Source organism: Juglans microcarpa x Juglans regia, chromosome 4S, assembly GCF_004785595.1.
Source record: "Juglans microcarpa x Juglans regia isolate MS1-56 chromosome 4S, Jm3101_v1.0, whole genome shotgun sequence".
NCBI lineage: Eukaryota > Viridiplantae > Streptophyta > Magnoliopsida > Fagales > Juglandaceae > Juglans > Juglans microcarpa x Juglans regia.
The window spans coordinates 3,242,594-3,259,468 of NC_054601.1; the positions used below are offsets into that span (position 1 = coordinate 3,242,594).

General features: G+C 35.8%; 2 protein-coding genes across 7 annotated transcripts; both read left to right on the plus strand.

Moving 5' to 3' along the window:
• The first annotated feature begins 485 nt into the window (after positions 1-485).
• LOC121262838 (subtilisin-like protease SBT2.6) lies at positions 486-10,008 on the plus strand. The gene is given in 12 exon segments (XM_041165473.1): positions 486-731; positions 1,432-1,634; positions 3,278-3,422; positions 3,542-3,936; positions 4,823-4,918; positions 5,011-5,083; positions 5,667-5,952; positions 7,137-7,462; positions 8,029-8,230; positions 8,233-8,295; positions 8,642-8,923; positions 9,359-10,008. Coding segments are annotated over 11 exon segments (2,451 nt in total). The 5' UTR covers positions 486-731; positions 1,432-1,458; the 3' UTR covers positions 9,766-10,008.
• Positions 10,009-10,767: 759 nt separating this feature from the next.
• On the plus strand, positions 10,768-16,111 carry LOC121263160. Of its 6 annotated transcripts, none has more exons than XM_041165982.1 (8): positions 10,768-10,921; positions 11,588-11,694; positions 14,174-14,266; positions 14,512-14,631; positions 14,712-14,790; positions 15,120-15,206; positions 15,389-15,451; positions 15,819-16,111. In XM_041165982.1, exons 3-8 carry the CDS (start codon positions 14,211-14,213, stop codon positions 15,894-15,896), a joined length of 483 nt encoding a protein of 160 aa, XP_041021916.1. In that variant the 5' UTR covers positions 10,768-10,921; positions 11,588-11,694; positions 14,174-14,210; the 3' UTR covers positions 15,897-16,111. The 6 variants fall into 6 exon arrangements, with proteins under 6 accessions (XP_041021916.1, XP_041021913.1, XP_041021914.1 ...); XM_041165979.1 differs by having other exon boundaries at positions 10,769-10,921; positions 11,588-11,690; XM_041165980.1 differs by having other exon boundaries at positions 10,814-10,921; positions 11,569-11,690.
• Positions 16,112-16,875: the final 764 nt, after the last annotated feature.

The following is a 16,875-nucleotide window of genomic DNA, read 5'->3' on the forward strand; positions in this document are numbered from 1 at the left end:
TCGAAAAGGCAAAAAGAAAAGAAAAGAAATGAAAAATGAATTACGATATTCGTTAATTAAATGCGTAATTAATAAACTAATAAATGGTTCGCTATATGATTCCCTTCCTCCATCATCTTCGCCTTCCTGTCTGTAAATCACAAAACCCTAACTAACTCTCTCTCTCACACACATACACTCACTCTAAGTACTCTCTCCTTCTCTTGCTCTGACTTCTATGCGCTGACCCCCTACTTCCGTCTCCAAATGCGGGCCGCCAGATCTCTCATCAGAGCTAGCAATGTGATCAATAATCTCTGATCCATCCGTTCATAGCCGTCCATTTCTATCTCTCTTTCATTCTCACAGAGGCAGTGGCGTGTATGTGAATCTCTTGCTAAAGCTAAATCTAGCTTCTTGCTCCAGCTGGTTTCGTGGTTCGCTGTTAGCTGCAAAACCTTTGCTTTTGTTTTTTTGCACCTTTTTTCATCTTTGCATTGACGGGGATCTTCTTTGGTGGCCGACTATCTTTTTCGGGTGCTCAATTAATATTCTTTGCTTGGATCGCCGACTAAACTTAAAGTCATCGATTCTCCTTCTTATGAATTTTTTATTTAGATAGAGCTGGATCGGATTGGACAGTCTCTTTTTGTGAAATGTGGTTTGATTTCTGCTAGTATGTGTCGATGCAAATATTGAACCAACGCTTTGGCTGATTGAAGCTATTCTTTTGGTGATCAAAGTTGCTTTCTCCTAGTATTCATTCTTGGTCATTCTTTTTGTTGTTCTATGATCAGAATAAATGCCGCCTCTGGTTTTGTTTAACTACTTCAGCAATCTGGTTTTCTCTGAAATGAGCCTGTTTTTGGGGCCTCTGAAGTGAGCTGTTTTTATTTTTTCTTTTTTGTTTCTACTTATAAAAAAAAAAAAAAAAAATTCTTTGTTGTTTTGGGTTTGACTTTTTGACCCAGATTATTTTTGTTATTATGATTATTATTTTTTCCTCTTCTTTTTCCTTTATGGCTTCAAAGCTGTCAAGGTCGGAACGTTTAGATTTTCTAGTTCCTCGTGTTGGTCGGTGATGTAATTGGGGAAAGGAAAAATATATTTGAGAATTTCGATGGAGGGTTTCACAATAAAAAACGATGATATCGTCTCAGCTACTCATACAAGTGGTATATTCCGGTTAGGTGGAGGTTATTATTATTATTTTTTTGTGTGTGTAAGTAGGTGGAGTTTTCTCGTAATCGACATTAATTTTTATTTAAAAAATTTTCTTCCATTCTTGACAGGAGCAAAATGCTCAAGTTGTTCATCCTTATTATCACTGCATCTATTTATGGTCGTTATCATCATCTTTATTCGTTTATCTTGCTATAATTTCTACGAAAATCTGAATATTGTTAAATTTCTACGGGATCCTCAATATAAACTCTGTTTTCTGATGATCAGATATTGTGGGCTACTTAATCATTGAAAATGTGGGTATCGGAGCTTGGGTGCGCTGTCCTAGTGCTATGTACTGTCTTGACTATTGGGAAGGCGGAGATTTACATAGCCACAATCGAAGGAGAGCCTATCATAAGTTACAAAGGCGGGGTTGACGGTTTTGAAGCCATAGCTGTGGAATCCGATGAGAAGATTGACACCACCAGGTATCTTCAAATTATTCTCAAAATTTTTATCTGTTATGAAACATTTAGGGAGTTCCAAATCTTGAACGAGACTATTTTCCTAGTGTCATACAATGCTTGCCAGCTTGACATGCCTTGACCATGCTAATGCCGTATGGAATTTTTGAAGTTGTTGGTGAGGATCTTTTCTTAGTGGGGTCTTGGCTTTTGAGATATCGTTGTTGGATTGTGGACTTTTGTTTGAATAGACTTTGCAAATAGAAGTGTATTGTCAAACCCATGCGTGAGCAAGCATTTGATTGTGCCTAGGTATATGATCCAATTTACCTGAATAAAAAATTTAAAATGCATTTGAATAGTTGTCATATTCTGAACGTTATCTTTTTGGGTATAAATATCAGCTTATATTATCAGGTTAATAACATGCTGCCTTGGCCTGACCTGATCCATTATCATCCTTTTCATGTAGTACCAGAATGGGTGCTCCTTTAGTTTTTTACTGTTTACAGCTCCTTTTGGCAATATCGGCAGCCAGATTTACATTCATGAGAATGACTTAAGGAAACAAAGGGTATGTTTGGATGTAAGACTTTATTGAAAATTTCTGAAATTCCTTAGAAAACTTTTGGAGAGGAGTTTTTGGGGATTTGTGAATATGGTGGGACCCATTAAAAATATGTTTTAGTGTGAAAGTTTTTTGAGAGGTATCGTGGTCTATTTCATTATGTAAATCGAGGTTAAGATGTTTGATGAAAATGATTTTTGGGATTGTTTTGGTGTAAAGATGTTTGGATTGACTCGATTGAGAGTAAAAAAAAAAAAAAAGAGAGAATTTTAAAAAATTCTCATTTGCCAGCAAGTCTTTGGGATCAAATCAGAGCTGATTTTATTTTATTTTATTATTTTTTTTAGTTTTTTCCTGATCAAAAGCGCTGAATTTTTATGCTATTGATTGGAAACACCTGTTAGGAGTAGTAGAATAGAGATAAAGGCTTAACGATTAGAAACACCTGTTAGGAGGAGTAGAACAGAAACACCTGTTATTGTGTATATTTTTATAAATTGCTCTGGTGGTGCCGCTTTGAGCCATCATGTTTTTTGTGGGCTAAGACTGATTCTGGGATGGTAAAGGAAATCTTAAGCAGTTGTTGCTTATCCTACATAAGTTATAGTAATGTATTGGTTAGTTGTAATTATTCCTTATCTAAATAATGGAAATTATTTGTGCATTTTTGTACATCCTGTGTCTGTATTATTCTGTTTGGAAAAAGATTGTGTACTAACATCATTTAATCAAAAGACTGTAAAATGGTTTTTAGAATCCTGAGCATCAGTCATTGTTTGTAGTGGGGACATCCTTCATAATTTGCTTGTATCCATCATTGGTGCCTAGTGGTTATTAGGTGTATTTTGTGTATACTTCTTATGTGCTTGGGCTATACCTTTATATTAATAAAGTTTTACTTTTACACACACACACACACAAAGCATTTGGGGGGATATGATCCTTATTCTTCCAAAGGAAAGTTGTCATGCTATTATGTGAACTATATACTGGTTTTGACTGCCTTAAGTCTCTCTGTATGCTTGAATCCAGATGGATACCGTGAGATGTAGGAATTTCTTTATTATTATTTTTCTTGATGCCATGGGTCTTCTTACAGTGAAATGGTTACATCCTACGCACGTCACCTTGAAAAGAAACATGATATGCTTCTTGGGATGCTGTTTGAGCATGGGACCTACAAGAAGCTTTATAGCTATCGACATCTCATAAATGGTTTTGCAGTTCACATTTCCCCTGAGCAGGTAAAAACGTGGGCAAGTCTTATTTTAGGACTTATCACTTTCTAAATCTTTTAATTTTCTTTTTCATATACATTCCTCCTCTTGCATTCTCATTCTTACGATATCACTTGTATTACTAGGCAGAAATCCTGAGACGTGCACCTGGTGTGAGATCTGTGGAGAGAGATTGGAAGGTGAGGAAACTTACAATACATACGCCACAGTTTTTGGGGCTTCCGACTGGAGTATGGCCAACGGGCGGTGGATTTGATAAGGCTGGAGAAAACATTGTAATTGGATTTGTGGACTCAGGGATCTATCCCCACCATCCAAGCTTTGCGACCTATAATACTGAGCCATATGGACCTGTGCCAAAGTACAGAGGAAAATGTGAACTTGATCCTGACACTAAGAGGGATTTCTGCAATGGGAAGATTATTGGAGCACAGCATTTTGCTGAAGCTGCCATAGCTGCAGGGCAATTTAACCCTTCTGTTGATTTTGCTTCTCCTATGGATGGTGATGGACATGGAAGGTTAGGCCTCCTATGACTTCTAGAATTTTGAAGGAAAATCCTGCTCTACCGTATATTCATTTTACATCAGTGTTGCATTACATGAAGGGATATGTAATAGCTGCAGAAAACAAAAGATTGACAAGCTAAAGCTGTGCCACTGAATTTTATAAACAGAGAATTATTCCTCTTCATCATAATTAAAAACATAAAAATTAATTTTTAAGTTGTAGACTCCACACATGTTGGTGATATTGTGAAAACATTTTGGCATGATCTAAAAGCAATTTTAAGATTCATAAATCTTCATACCTTTTAATTCTCTGGTTCCACATTATCAACCCTTATAGATTACTCACTCATGAATAGATCATGCAGTAATAAATCTTACCGCATGAATAAATCTTGACAAAAAATAAATCTTGACAATGACAAAGAAAGCCAGCTTCAGAAAATGAATAAAAAATAACATTGCCCACTTAACGTGCAGCATTCCTCTAGCCCCTTCAAAAATTGGAGAAGTAGCTCAGTCAAGCTCTGATACTTGGCATTTTCCTCCTGAATCTTATCTCACTGTAGTGTGATGACCTGTTTCTATGGCTAGTTTAAATTATCAGCTTCTGATAGAAGGGAGACATTCTTTTAGACCAGTATGTGCTTATGGATTTAATTGTTAAAAACATGGAATCTTGCCAGGGTTCTGTGAATAGAAGGAAACTATACACATGAAAAATACTCATCCCAACTAGTTGGAGTTGACAACATTGCCACTCCTGCCCAGAGAAATCTATTATTAATTTTCTTTGTTTATTAATTTGTTTATTTTAAAAAAATTCTCTGATATTGGACAAGATCATTATGGTGTCTGATGCAATTTTCCTTCTTTGTTTGTGTTATTGGCTGCCAGTCACACAGCAGCTATTGCTGCTGGAAATAATGGAATACCTGTTAGAATGCATGGCCATGAATTTGGGAAGGCAAGTGGAATGGCTCCCCGTGCCAGGTGAGGAACAATAGTCTTCACTGGTGATAGGGCATTCAAAGTATTAAATCAGTATCCTTTCTTTGACAATAGATACTGAAAATTGTGTCCAGGATTGCTGTGTACAAGGCACTCTACAGGTATTTTGGAGGGTATGTTGCGGATGTAGTTGCTGCAATTGATCAGGTTTGCCCCTAATAAAATGCCTGACGTAATATACTGGCAGTGTTGCTTTTTTTTTTTTTTTGGTGGGGTGGGGGCATTTGACCTGGGGTTTCAGGTAGTATAGCTTACCACATTGACTGATGATGGTTATGTTTATGCTCCCTTCTTGTTGACATTTGAGCAAAACATTTTTTTTTCATGTTCTTCTTGTAGTACTTTCATAAAAATGCATTCTTGTGCATGCTTTGTATTTGACTCTAGAGCCTCCTTGACACACTTGTTTCTACTTGGTCATTTGTTGAAAAGAAGGGAAAAAGGCAAACAGTTTTCAGTTAATTTTGTATGAAGACCTGCATTCTCTGAATAGATCTTGTGCATGCTTTGTATTTGACTCTAGAGCCTCCTTGACACACTTGTCTCTACTTGGTCATTTGTTGAAAAGAGGGGAAAAAGGCAAACAGTTTTCAGTTAATTTTGTATGAAGACCTGCATTCTCTGAATAGATTTTAGATTTTAGATTATTTTTTGCCAAGAGGATGACTTAAATTGGTACATTTGTACTGGTAAAAAAGTATGTTAAATTTGAGACAACTTTTGTGAACAGGCTGTTTATGATGGGGTGGATATACTCAACCTCTCAGTAGGGCCAAACAGTCCTCCAGCAGATACCAAGATCACATTTTTAAATCCTTTTGATGCTACACTTCTTTCAGCTGTCAAAGCTGGTGTATTTGTGGCACAGGCAGCCGGAAATGGAGGCCCTTTTTCTAAAACTTTGGTTTCTTACAGCCCATGGATAGCATCTGTGGCAGCTGCAATTGATGATCGCAGATACAAAAACCATTTAACTCTTGGAAATGGAAAAATTCTAGCTGGGATTGGGTTGTCTCGTAAGTTTTATCAACCCCTGTAGTTATTTTTTAATCTGTCGGCCTCTGGAAAGAAAAACTAGTTAACTTGTTTGACATTTCTGTTTGATCATTGATATTGAAGGTTGATATGGTAAATTTATGTGGAATATATTGCACTGTGTAAAGTTATTGTCGTTGGGGTCTGGAAAGGTTGTAAATTTTCTAGTAATTGTACAATCAATTGTAATTGGTTTCTGCTTCACTTACATTGGGTTCTTCTGTTCCTTCTACACTTTTTTTTGTTCCTTCTATACCTCATTCTTTATATTCTTTTGATTTTGCTCAGCCTACATGGGAAGTTCGCAATAGTTGTGTAAATAGTGTTATATATGCGCATTAGTAGACACAGGCACACATACATTTCATGACTTCGATTGCAAATGTGTGTCACTGTTAAAACATACTTCCATAGAGTGAGGACAATATGTGAAATGTGGACTGCTTTTGCCATTTCATGGTGACTTTGAACAGCCACTGTTAGTGATGTTGCACTCATGTGAGGCTGTTTGGTTGTGCGTTATTAAAGCTGATCTTTTCATGTCATGCTCTTAGTTCCAAAATCCCCAATTTTCATTTTATGTTCTCTTTGACGATTCACATCCATAAACTATCTATTTCAATAGAGAATTGAAATATTGTTGAAATTTTGTATTTTTTTAAAGTTAGATATTTTTGCATGGTTCCTGGGCATGGTGAGCACCATATTAGAGTGCGAATGAAGATGTGGCTTCTTCGTTCAAGAAAATGCTTAAAATTATGTCATTTCCTTTCCTCCAAGGATTAAGTTCAAATTTTATTTTCAAATTTTATTAAAATTTGGTGAAATTGGGAATAAATGCCAAAAAGTTAAAATAAATACAATCGAAACATGTCCTCTCTGCGCCTTTGTTGAATTGAAACTGAGTGGTGTAATTTCTTGGGGATCCTGTTACACGTTTTATGGTTTTGGCTCTTAAAAAATCACCTTATTTGCAGGTTTTTATTTATTTTTTATTTTATATATATATATATATATAATTCTTATCAGTATATTTAGCTCACTTTACTTCATAAACTCACAGGCTCAAACACATTGTAATTAGAATTGCTTAGCTTCCAGTTGATTGCCAGTTTCTTTTTATGTCATTTTCCTTTATAAAGCTGAAGTATGTGTTCTCATGCAGCTGCTACGGATCCTAAACAATCATTTACCTTGGTTGCTGCAAATGATGTACTTTTGGATTCTTCAGTAATGAAGTACAGCCCCGCAGACTGCCAGAGACCTGAGGTCCTAAACAAGAACTTGGTTCGGGGGAATATTCTTCTTTGTGGCTATTCCTTTAACTTTGTTGTTGGCAGTGCATCGGTCAAGAAAGTCGCAGAAACAGCCAAGAGCCTTGGTGCCATTGGCTTTGTTTTAGCCGTGGAAAATGTTTCTCCAGGGACAAAATTTGATCCTGTTCCCATTGGCATTCCTGGGATTCTTATCACAGATGTTAGCAAGTCATTGGTAATTATCCCTACTCTTCTCCTTCTGTGATATGGCTTTTCCCAAAGTTTACTGCTGTCCCATGATGGGGCTGATACATAACCTAAAAATAAATTGTTGGTAACTTTTGCTGAGTGTTTGACACTTACATGGGTGCATCCATATCTTCAGTATTATATGAAGATTATATTGTGCATTTTTGGTTCCATATAGTTCCTCCTGAATTGTGAGCAGCCGGACTATAAGCTTGTTATGTGACAAAATAAGATCAACCTTGGAGAAGAAAGTTAAGGAAAAAAGTAAAAAAGAAAGTATTAGGTGCTATGAACTTCGTATAATTCTTACCCATAAAAAAACTTTATAATTCTTTATGTGAACCCCGATTGGGAGGGAGGCTGTAACACTAGTGCCATTCTCTCCAGATTTCACTTTTGGCATCTTTAATAAAATTTATTAATTTTGATAATTATTATGGCTAATTTTGGTCATCCCCGCCCCCATTTTTCTTTATTTTGTTCTCGCTGGTGCATGGTCCTTATAATTATGTGATTTGTGATTTGGTGCTTGCACATCACTGCTATATCTAGGATCTTATAGACTATTACAACATCTCTACTCCAAGAGATTGGACTGGAAGAGTGAGGAGCTTCAAAGCCACTGGTAGCATTGGGGATGGGCTGATGCCTATACTCCATAAATCCGCACCCCAGGTGGCATTATTTTCTGCTCGAGGGCCCAACATAAAAGATTTCAGCTTCCAAGATGCAGATCTTCTCAAACCAGACATCCTAGCCCTGGTTCTCTTATTTGGGCTGCTTGGTCTCCAAATGGCACGGATGAGCCTAACTATGTTGGTAAGGAGTTAATAGATCCATTCAATTCTCTATTATTTTTTGATGTTCCAGCTGATGCTCCAATCATGTGGACTCGGTCAAACTTAGTCACTTTAGACTACTAAATGGAAATTTATCTGATTCAAAAGAAAATTATTAGCAATAGACATTTCAGTTCAACGTCGGTGCCAACTCTATTAACTTTCATAAGCATATATTTGAAATTTCTGCCAATATTTTATCCATTTTGATTTTCCTTGCCTTCGTGGCCATAAAACTAAGAAGAGAAAATAAAAGGATGATTAGAAAAAAATACCGCGAATGAAAAAAAGAAACCTCATTTTAAGCAATTATTTGCTTTGCACAGGAGAGGGATTTGCCTTGATATCTGGAACTAGCATGGCTGCACCACATATAGCAGGAATAGCTGCTCTTGTAAAGCAGAAGCACCCTCATTGGAGCCCTGCTGCCATCAAGTCAGCCTTGATGACAACTTCAACAACGTTGGACAGAGCAGGAAGACCTCTCCAAGCACAGCAAAATTCTGATAAAGAAGTCATGACGTTTGTCACTGCTACACCTTTTGATTATGGCAGTGGCCATGTCAATCCAAGAGCTGCTCTCAACCCTGGACTTATTTTTGATGCAGGTTTGTTTTGATCTGCCTCTTCATATATACAACTTTTTGTTTGATAATTTGGCACTACAGTACACGGATTTGTTTTGAACATTGAAGTCAAATGGAAAAAATTTATTGTCTGTCTTGTCTGGTACACCCTCGTTGTAATAGGAGGCCAAGACAAATAGAAAACTAGAAACATAGTGGAAACTGGGAGAGAAATACGGGGACACACTTTATCTGACACAAATAGCCAGCACAAAAACATATAAGGGAAAATTTAATTTTATCATATCATACTGAATGTTAGTTTTATAATATCTGAGACAAAAACATTTTGGAGCTTGTTTGTCTGGACCCTGCAGATGTTTCCTCTTAAGGTCAGACAAAAGTTGGTAATCATAGTAGGCACATTCAGTGAAATTGGAAATTTATTACTAATTTTTGTTAGTTGTTTTTTTGAAGGATATGAGGATTACTTAGGGTTCCTATGCACGACCCCCGGAATTGATGCTCACGAGATAAAGAACTACACAAGCTCGCCCTGCAACTACACCATGGGCCACCCATGGAACCTCAACACTCCATCAATCACAGTCTCCCATCTTGTTAGAACTCAAACTGTTACTCGCACAGTGACGAATGTAGCTGAGGAAGAAACCTATGTAATCAGAACCAGAATGGCACCAGCCATTGCCATTGAAGCCAGCCCTCGAGCAATGACTCTGCTTCCCGGTGCATCACGAAAATTCTCTGTGACTCTCACTGTCAGGTCAGTGACTGGAACATACAGTTTCGGAGAGGTTTTAATGCAAGGCAGCCGAGGGCACAAGGTGAGGATCCCAGTGGTAGCTATGGGATACCGAAGGTAGTCGACTTGGGGGATCATATATTGGATTGGTCAATCAGAAAATTATGGGTTGTGGTGGTAATATTCTTTGTAATATGTGGGAATAAGAGGCTAGATATATTTTCTGGAATATACATATATATATTGGATCGCTGTAAAGATAACTGGTATAAAGGGGGAGACTTCTTCCAAGTTTCTTCCACTGATAAGTTTTGCTAAATTGTTAGTGATTTGGTGGAATGCTTCCTCACCTTCTATTTTGATATTTTCTTTCTTTAGTGATACATCCTTGTGATTCTTATTAATCCGAATATCACGTTGAATTTAATTTTTGTTTATTATATAGAGATAAAATAAATCGTAGCGATACTTTATCTTAAGTCTTCCATTTCCTCAAAATACTTGAAATTTCTGTTACATGTGACCTACAAAAAGAAATATAGTATATTGAGCATTTAATGATGTCTCCGATACTCACTTGGACTGATATAAATATTGTGAACTCTTAGAGCTCGTTGATGAGATGAGATAGGATGATTTTAGATGAGTTGAATAAAATATTATTAGAATATTATTTTTTTAATATTATTATTGTTTTAGAATTTGAAAAAAATGAATTGTCAATTATATTTTGTGTGTGAATTGAGAAAATTTGTAATGATGAGATGAGATGAGGTAGTTTCTGTATTTAAAATAGTTGAATTGTTCATCTCTTTTTTCTCTAGGTCTCTCTTTTCTCTAGTGTCTATATTCAAACTTGCATACCAACTTTCACAAACTCAAATATAGAGATTATTTCTTTATTAAAGTTGATATACCTATAAAAAAAAAGGTCTTAGTAGAAATTTATATTTCTTAAATTTCCAAATAGAAACTATTGACTGAAGGCATAATAAATTGAGTCAGCAATGATAATTAAATTTGTCGTTTTAAGAGTTTTTTTTTTGGGGGGCATTGTCTTTTAAGATTTAATCTAGAATAAAAATTTCAGATTTAATAGATAATAATCTTAGAATTATTATTTTTTAATTCGAAATAATTTTAGATGTCAAACAAAATGGTACTTTATAGACGTTGCTCGTTCATTTATCCCAAACACTGTCTATCTCATTCAAGAGTGGCAGTGACAGTGACGGAGCGATTGCTAAGTTTGCTCGACGTTTACAGGCATCGAACAGGTTCGATTCGACATGCTTTATTCTTGCTTCTGGGCTGCACACTCCTGTATTTCTTTTTTCTTTTTTCGAACACCTGTTGTTTGGTTGCTCCCAGAAACCTAAATAACAGAAGGGAAAGGACAACAAAATTGCATTTTACAATACCCGAAATTTCAGTTCTTTACATTTCCTTCGTTATCTTCGAGACCAAACAGATTATAATTTCTGCGCGCCAAAATTATTTGCTTAGGTTTTCATGTTACTATTGTTTTTATTATTTGTTTGCGCTCTACGAAGTTTTATACGTATGGGAAATAACTCTCTACGTTAGTTACTTGTTGGAAGTTTTTGTCAGAAGCATGGAACATGTTTGATAGAATGTTTCAGAAAAATGTTTTCGAATGCGTGTATCCATAATACATTCACTTAGAGCATTAGTCAAATTTAGCTAATATCATCTACATTTGACCCACGTTGAATAATGAATTAGTCAAATTCATTTCATCTAAAATATGAGCTACAGTAATTATATGTTTCTTTTCACATTTGAAATGCACTGTAGCAAGTCTAAATGTCTTTATATTTCGGTTCCCTCTTTCTCTCCCGCGTCTCTTCTTCTTCCCTCTCTCCCGCGCTCTTCTTGTTCCCTCTTTCGCTCATTTTCACAGGGTTCCGTCTCTCTCTCAGATCCTGAAATCGGCTGCACTTCTCCGCTACGCAGTCCCAACTCCATCGTCAGATTGGCCAGAAGCTGCCCACTCCTCGGCGTCGAATCGTGCCTCTAGGTGTGGTAGGTACACCACCGCATATCCATATATCTCTTTCCCAAACTTGTTCTGGGTATTTGTGCACCGCATGAAAAGAACATTGTGTGTATTTGTTCTGGGTATTTTATGCTTCAATGGTTTACACGGTTCTGGGTAATAGGTATTCGTTGCTTAGTCTCTTTGGTTTACACGGTTTAGATTGTGTGTTGATTTGAAATTTTGTGATTTGAAATACATTGGTTCAATCGAGTTTGAGCTTGGTAAAAAATAAAAATAAAAATCTGACTGAGATTCTAGCTCTTAAACAGTACAGTTGAGTCGAGTTCAAGCACCCATGCTTAAATTCCAACTGGTTTACAACTCGGTGCACCTGTTCCATGAGCTCAGAGCACAACAAACTCTCAGACATTCAAAGTCCATCCCAGTCAATCCAATATTATATTTCTACCATCCATCTACGTCCTGGGAAGGAATCTTTTGAAAGATAATGATTTTTTATCAGGGCAAAATGGAAAAATATAAATGAATATGTCAAAGCTTTAAAAGATTTACAATAGTGTTTCAGTGGGCTGAGATGGGGCTGGCTATCATGCAAAGTCATTGGATGCTTGTTACACTAAATAGTTTTCCTTTGATCTTTATGTGCTTTGGAAAGCCTTTTCTCTGAGAATTGATAGCAAAGTTTTCTGGTTTCACTATTATAGAGCTGTTAAATTGCATTTGCATATGGAAGTCTATAAAGAAGTATCATATCTGATAAATACTTCACAACCAGCCTTGTAGGAACCATCACACACATTTGCTGCTATTAGAATGACAGTCTCTTGCAAATGGAATCGTAAACAACTTCTAGCATACTTTTAGCGGCAGCATCCTCCTTGGATGTTTTGGCTTCTGGTGCCTATAATATTCTTGATCCTCCCTTACTTCATGTCCGAGCTCTGGTTTACAAAGCTTTGATGTTTTAGCTTCTGGGTTTTTGCTCATTTTCATCTAATGCTCTCTCTTCTCCCTCTCTCTGGATCCTGAATAAGGATGCCCTATTCCATATTAAAGCCATTAGAACAGTTTTGATTGGATCAGGTAGAGATTTTAGCATTCACATCATCACAATTCCTTGTAGGGCTGTTGGGCTGTCATTTTGTTATATGCTTGTGATGATGTGATTTTTCTCATATGTTATTTTGTTATATTTTGAGATTATTATATTATAGATATGGGATTTTTATGGATTGTATATATGAGATTTTTATTTACATATAAGATAATGCACAAATATGTACATATGAGATTATTATATTATAGATTGTTGGATTGTGAAAATGAAAATGAATATGATTGTTGGAGTTATTGAAGATTATGAAAATAAAATTAAAAAGTAATTAAAAAATAAAAATTAATTAAAGAAATATAAATAATAAAAAATAATAATATTTTATTATTATAGAGAATGTGATGGCTAATCGAATGTAGATTTTAAGTGTTAAGTGATTAGCTAAAAGTTAAAAAGTTACATATTCTTCAAATTTTGAAGATTAGAATGACCAATCCAATGCCAATGCTCTTAGACCCCTGTTGTGTAATGCTTGAACTGAAATTCTTTGGTGAAATATTGGAGAGGAGAAGTAAATTGAAAGCAATTGGTTACCATATTATTTTCTTGGGCAGTTAAGTGAGGTAACCGAGCTATTGGTGAGCATTTCTAGATTGGCTTGTTTATAAGTAACGTTAATGTGTGAGAAGATAGAAACTCAGACCCATTTTGTCAGCAAGCTGTGATTAAGCAACACCAGGCATGCTTCTGTTTGACAGTGGACAAGTGGGTGGCTCTAATGAAGAGTTCTCTTCCCCCTCCTTCCCTTTTGTCTGAGCAGAATGAATTCTTGAGTTCTGATAGCATCTGCAATTTTTAAAGCAATGAATGATGATGATTTAATTGAGCAGGCATACACACTAAACAGGTTTCTTTTATGTATGCCATGTTCAGGTGGTAAAAGTCTCACCTAGAATATCTTCTTGAAATTTGCACTTGAATAACTTGATGTTAACATCAAACGAGATAGTTTCCCTTAAGACAGTATATAGTTCTTTGTTCTTTCTGAATGAAGTTGAAATAACAGAGCACCATTATGCTTTGTAAGTGTACTCTGTAACACACCACCTAGCATCATCACACACTTTCAAATAGGATCTTTGGGACTGAGTTTCAGCCACTCAAATGGTTCATAAGATCCCTTTTTTGGTTATAGAGGGCAAATTCTTTAACCTACAAGATTATATAAGCAGTGTTTGATGCGTATTTTTTCTATTGGCTTGTCGATGTCAAGTGCAAGTTGAATTTACGTATTCATGTATTGGTGTTGTTGGATCCGTACTCAAAATATAGATTACATTACCTGAAGCCGAAGGATTTGAATGGGAACATGGCTTGCGTTTAAGTGTGTTAGCAATTCCTGTGAAAACCAGTTATGTTACTTACCACATATATGATGAATTTAAATTGCAGGATATTGAAAAGGGGCTCCAGTGTGTCAATAGACAAAATGGGAGATCCTTCATTTTTTGATCGAATGATCAGCAATCTCCGCACAACGTGCAAGTATGAGCATAATTAATTTATCAAGTACTTTTGTGTTTTAATATACGAACTTTGTGGGTACTGCAGTAAAATGAGTGCTAAATGTATTTGAGAGTTGGATTGTTGTGGTGAGAGAGATGCACCCATGCTACACATGGGCTTTCCTCACACATTGGCTTACAGGACTCTTATCTTCCAGTTGTTTGTTATGCCAGAGCTTCCCCCTCTTCTCCTTTTCTAATGCTATACTTTATAAAAAATTTAAGGTACTATACTGGTTATCCAAAGGATCTTGGGCCATCACGGGTCATTCATTTTACGTCAGAACGTGAGTTTGTTCAGCTGCTTCATGAAGGTCATCCTGTTGTTGTTGCTTTTACCATCAGGTTACTGGGAGTTCATGCCCATCTTGTTAGTACCTGTTGATCATTTCACTTGATTCTTAACTACTTACCCGATGATGCAGGGGTAATTACACAAAACATCTCGACAAAGTACTAGAAGAAGCTGCAGCCAAGTTTTATCCAAATGTTAAATTTATGCGCGTAAGTTATTTGTGAATGAGTTTCTCTACCGCACATTTTGTTGTTGCTTTCTCTACCGCACATTTTGTTTTTCTAAATAATAAAGTTCTTCATAACCTTTTGCATAACATCTTTTCTGAAAGATGAAATGTTAACACTACTACAGCCATGTCCAGTAGGCCCATGCATTAAAGGTCATAAGTTCAAGAAATGATTGATGGCTAATCCTTTATTTTGGGATTTCTGAAAAAAAAAAAAAATCAAATGTTCTTATGGTTCTCAACTTCCCTTCCCTTGCCTTTCATAACATTTGCTTCCACTTTTTTGTTTCTTGCGCTGGTGTTTTTTAGGTTGAGTGTCCAAAATATCCTGGGTTCTGCATAACGCGGCAGAGGACGGAATATCCATTTATTGAGATTTTTCATAGTCCAGAACAGGTAGAAGTATCCTTTATCCTGTAATATATATCGTAATGGCTGTCTTTCCCTGGCATGGAAAATAAACATGCACTGATTGTTGAGCTCTATCAAATGCTAGCTTTTGCTCTGATACAATTTGTATGCACACAAGGCTGCCTGTGAATAGTTACAATTCAGTAGTTTGCGACTTTGTGATACAGGCATCTAACCAGGGGAGGGCTGCTGATCCAAATATTACAAAATACTCAGTGAAGGTTCTTCCTGTAAGTTTTAACGTCTGTTTTCTGTTTACCATGTTGTCATAACAAGGTTGCTTCTCTTTGACATATTAGAACTTGAATAACACCTTTTCTATCTACTCCAGTCAATATTCCAGGCAGACTTATGAGTCACAATTTTCTTTTTATACTAGTTTTGGAAATTTATGTTTCTGAATTATATCTAGGTGTATCACTCAAAGTTTGATCAACGAAAAAGAACGCATGCATAAATTCTGAATCTGTGCGTAAGCAACAAGAGCAATGAAACTTTATAAAGAAATCATGTGATACACAATTTTTGTCTATTTTCTCGTAAATTTTCAAAATCCAAAATATTGTCTGATTTATTATTTGTTGTGCCCATATCCAGTTCAATTACGACCCCAGTGCCTACGGATTCAGAGAATTCTTCAAGCGCCATGGAATACGGGCATCAGAGGTGAAATAAAAGCCAGGTGGGAAAATGTATAATCTTTAATAATCAGGTGGGAAAATGTTTAAATTTACTATCTTAAGAGCCACTTCCCATAGGTTTTCCAGCATAATTTCTTTCTGTAATAGATTCCGCACTGAAGTGTTTTACCTTCAGGACTTTAAAACCGATATTGTTTTGGATCATATCATTTTGTTTTTCTTGTTTCGGGAGAGCATTTTTCTTTGGATCAAAGAAGTTTCAAACCCCTTTGCATCTATCATACTGATCTCCTCCCCCTTATCTGTCATCTATCATCGATACTGACGAAGTGCCACTTGTCTCATTTATCAAGTTATGGGGCGTACGTGGTGCAAAAAAAGTAAAAAATAAAAACAGAAAATAAAAAGAAAAAGACAAAGGAAAAACAAAAAAAACCATGGGATATAGAGATTTTGAGATGGTACTCATGCATGCATGCATGCATGTCTTGTTGGAATATGGGTTAATGAATGTTGGTGACGGCTATTGAACTGCCCATCGACAACTTTGCAGGTTTCACTCTTCGGTGTCAAGGAAAAAATTATCTGAAGGATTTTAATTCTCACGAAATCTTCCGCTCATTCTACTTTTGTGAGTAGTAGAGCTGGAATTATAGATCGATTTATTCTCCGATATAATTAATTAGAGATTTACTATTCATCATTCTTAAACATCACACACTATATTTAATTTTTATTAATTTTTAATTATTTGTTTTATTATTCTTAAACTAATTGAATTCTTCTACTTATCATTCATATAGCATACATTTGATAAGGAAAAAAAATAAAATAAAAAATAAGCGTGATGTGTGGAGATGAATAGAATTTTTCAATTAATTAATTTCACTCTGATATCATTCAACGAGGTGCATGATTCTAGAGATATCATCAACTTTAAATTATATTTAAAGAAAAAATTTAATTATAAGCGATTTTGTGTACTAATATACGTACTTATTCAATATAATTGA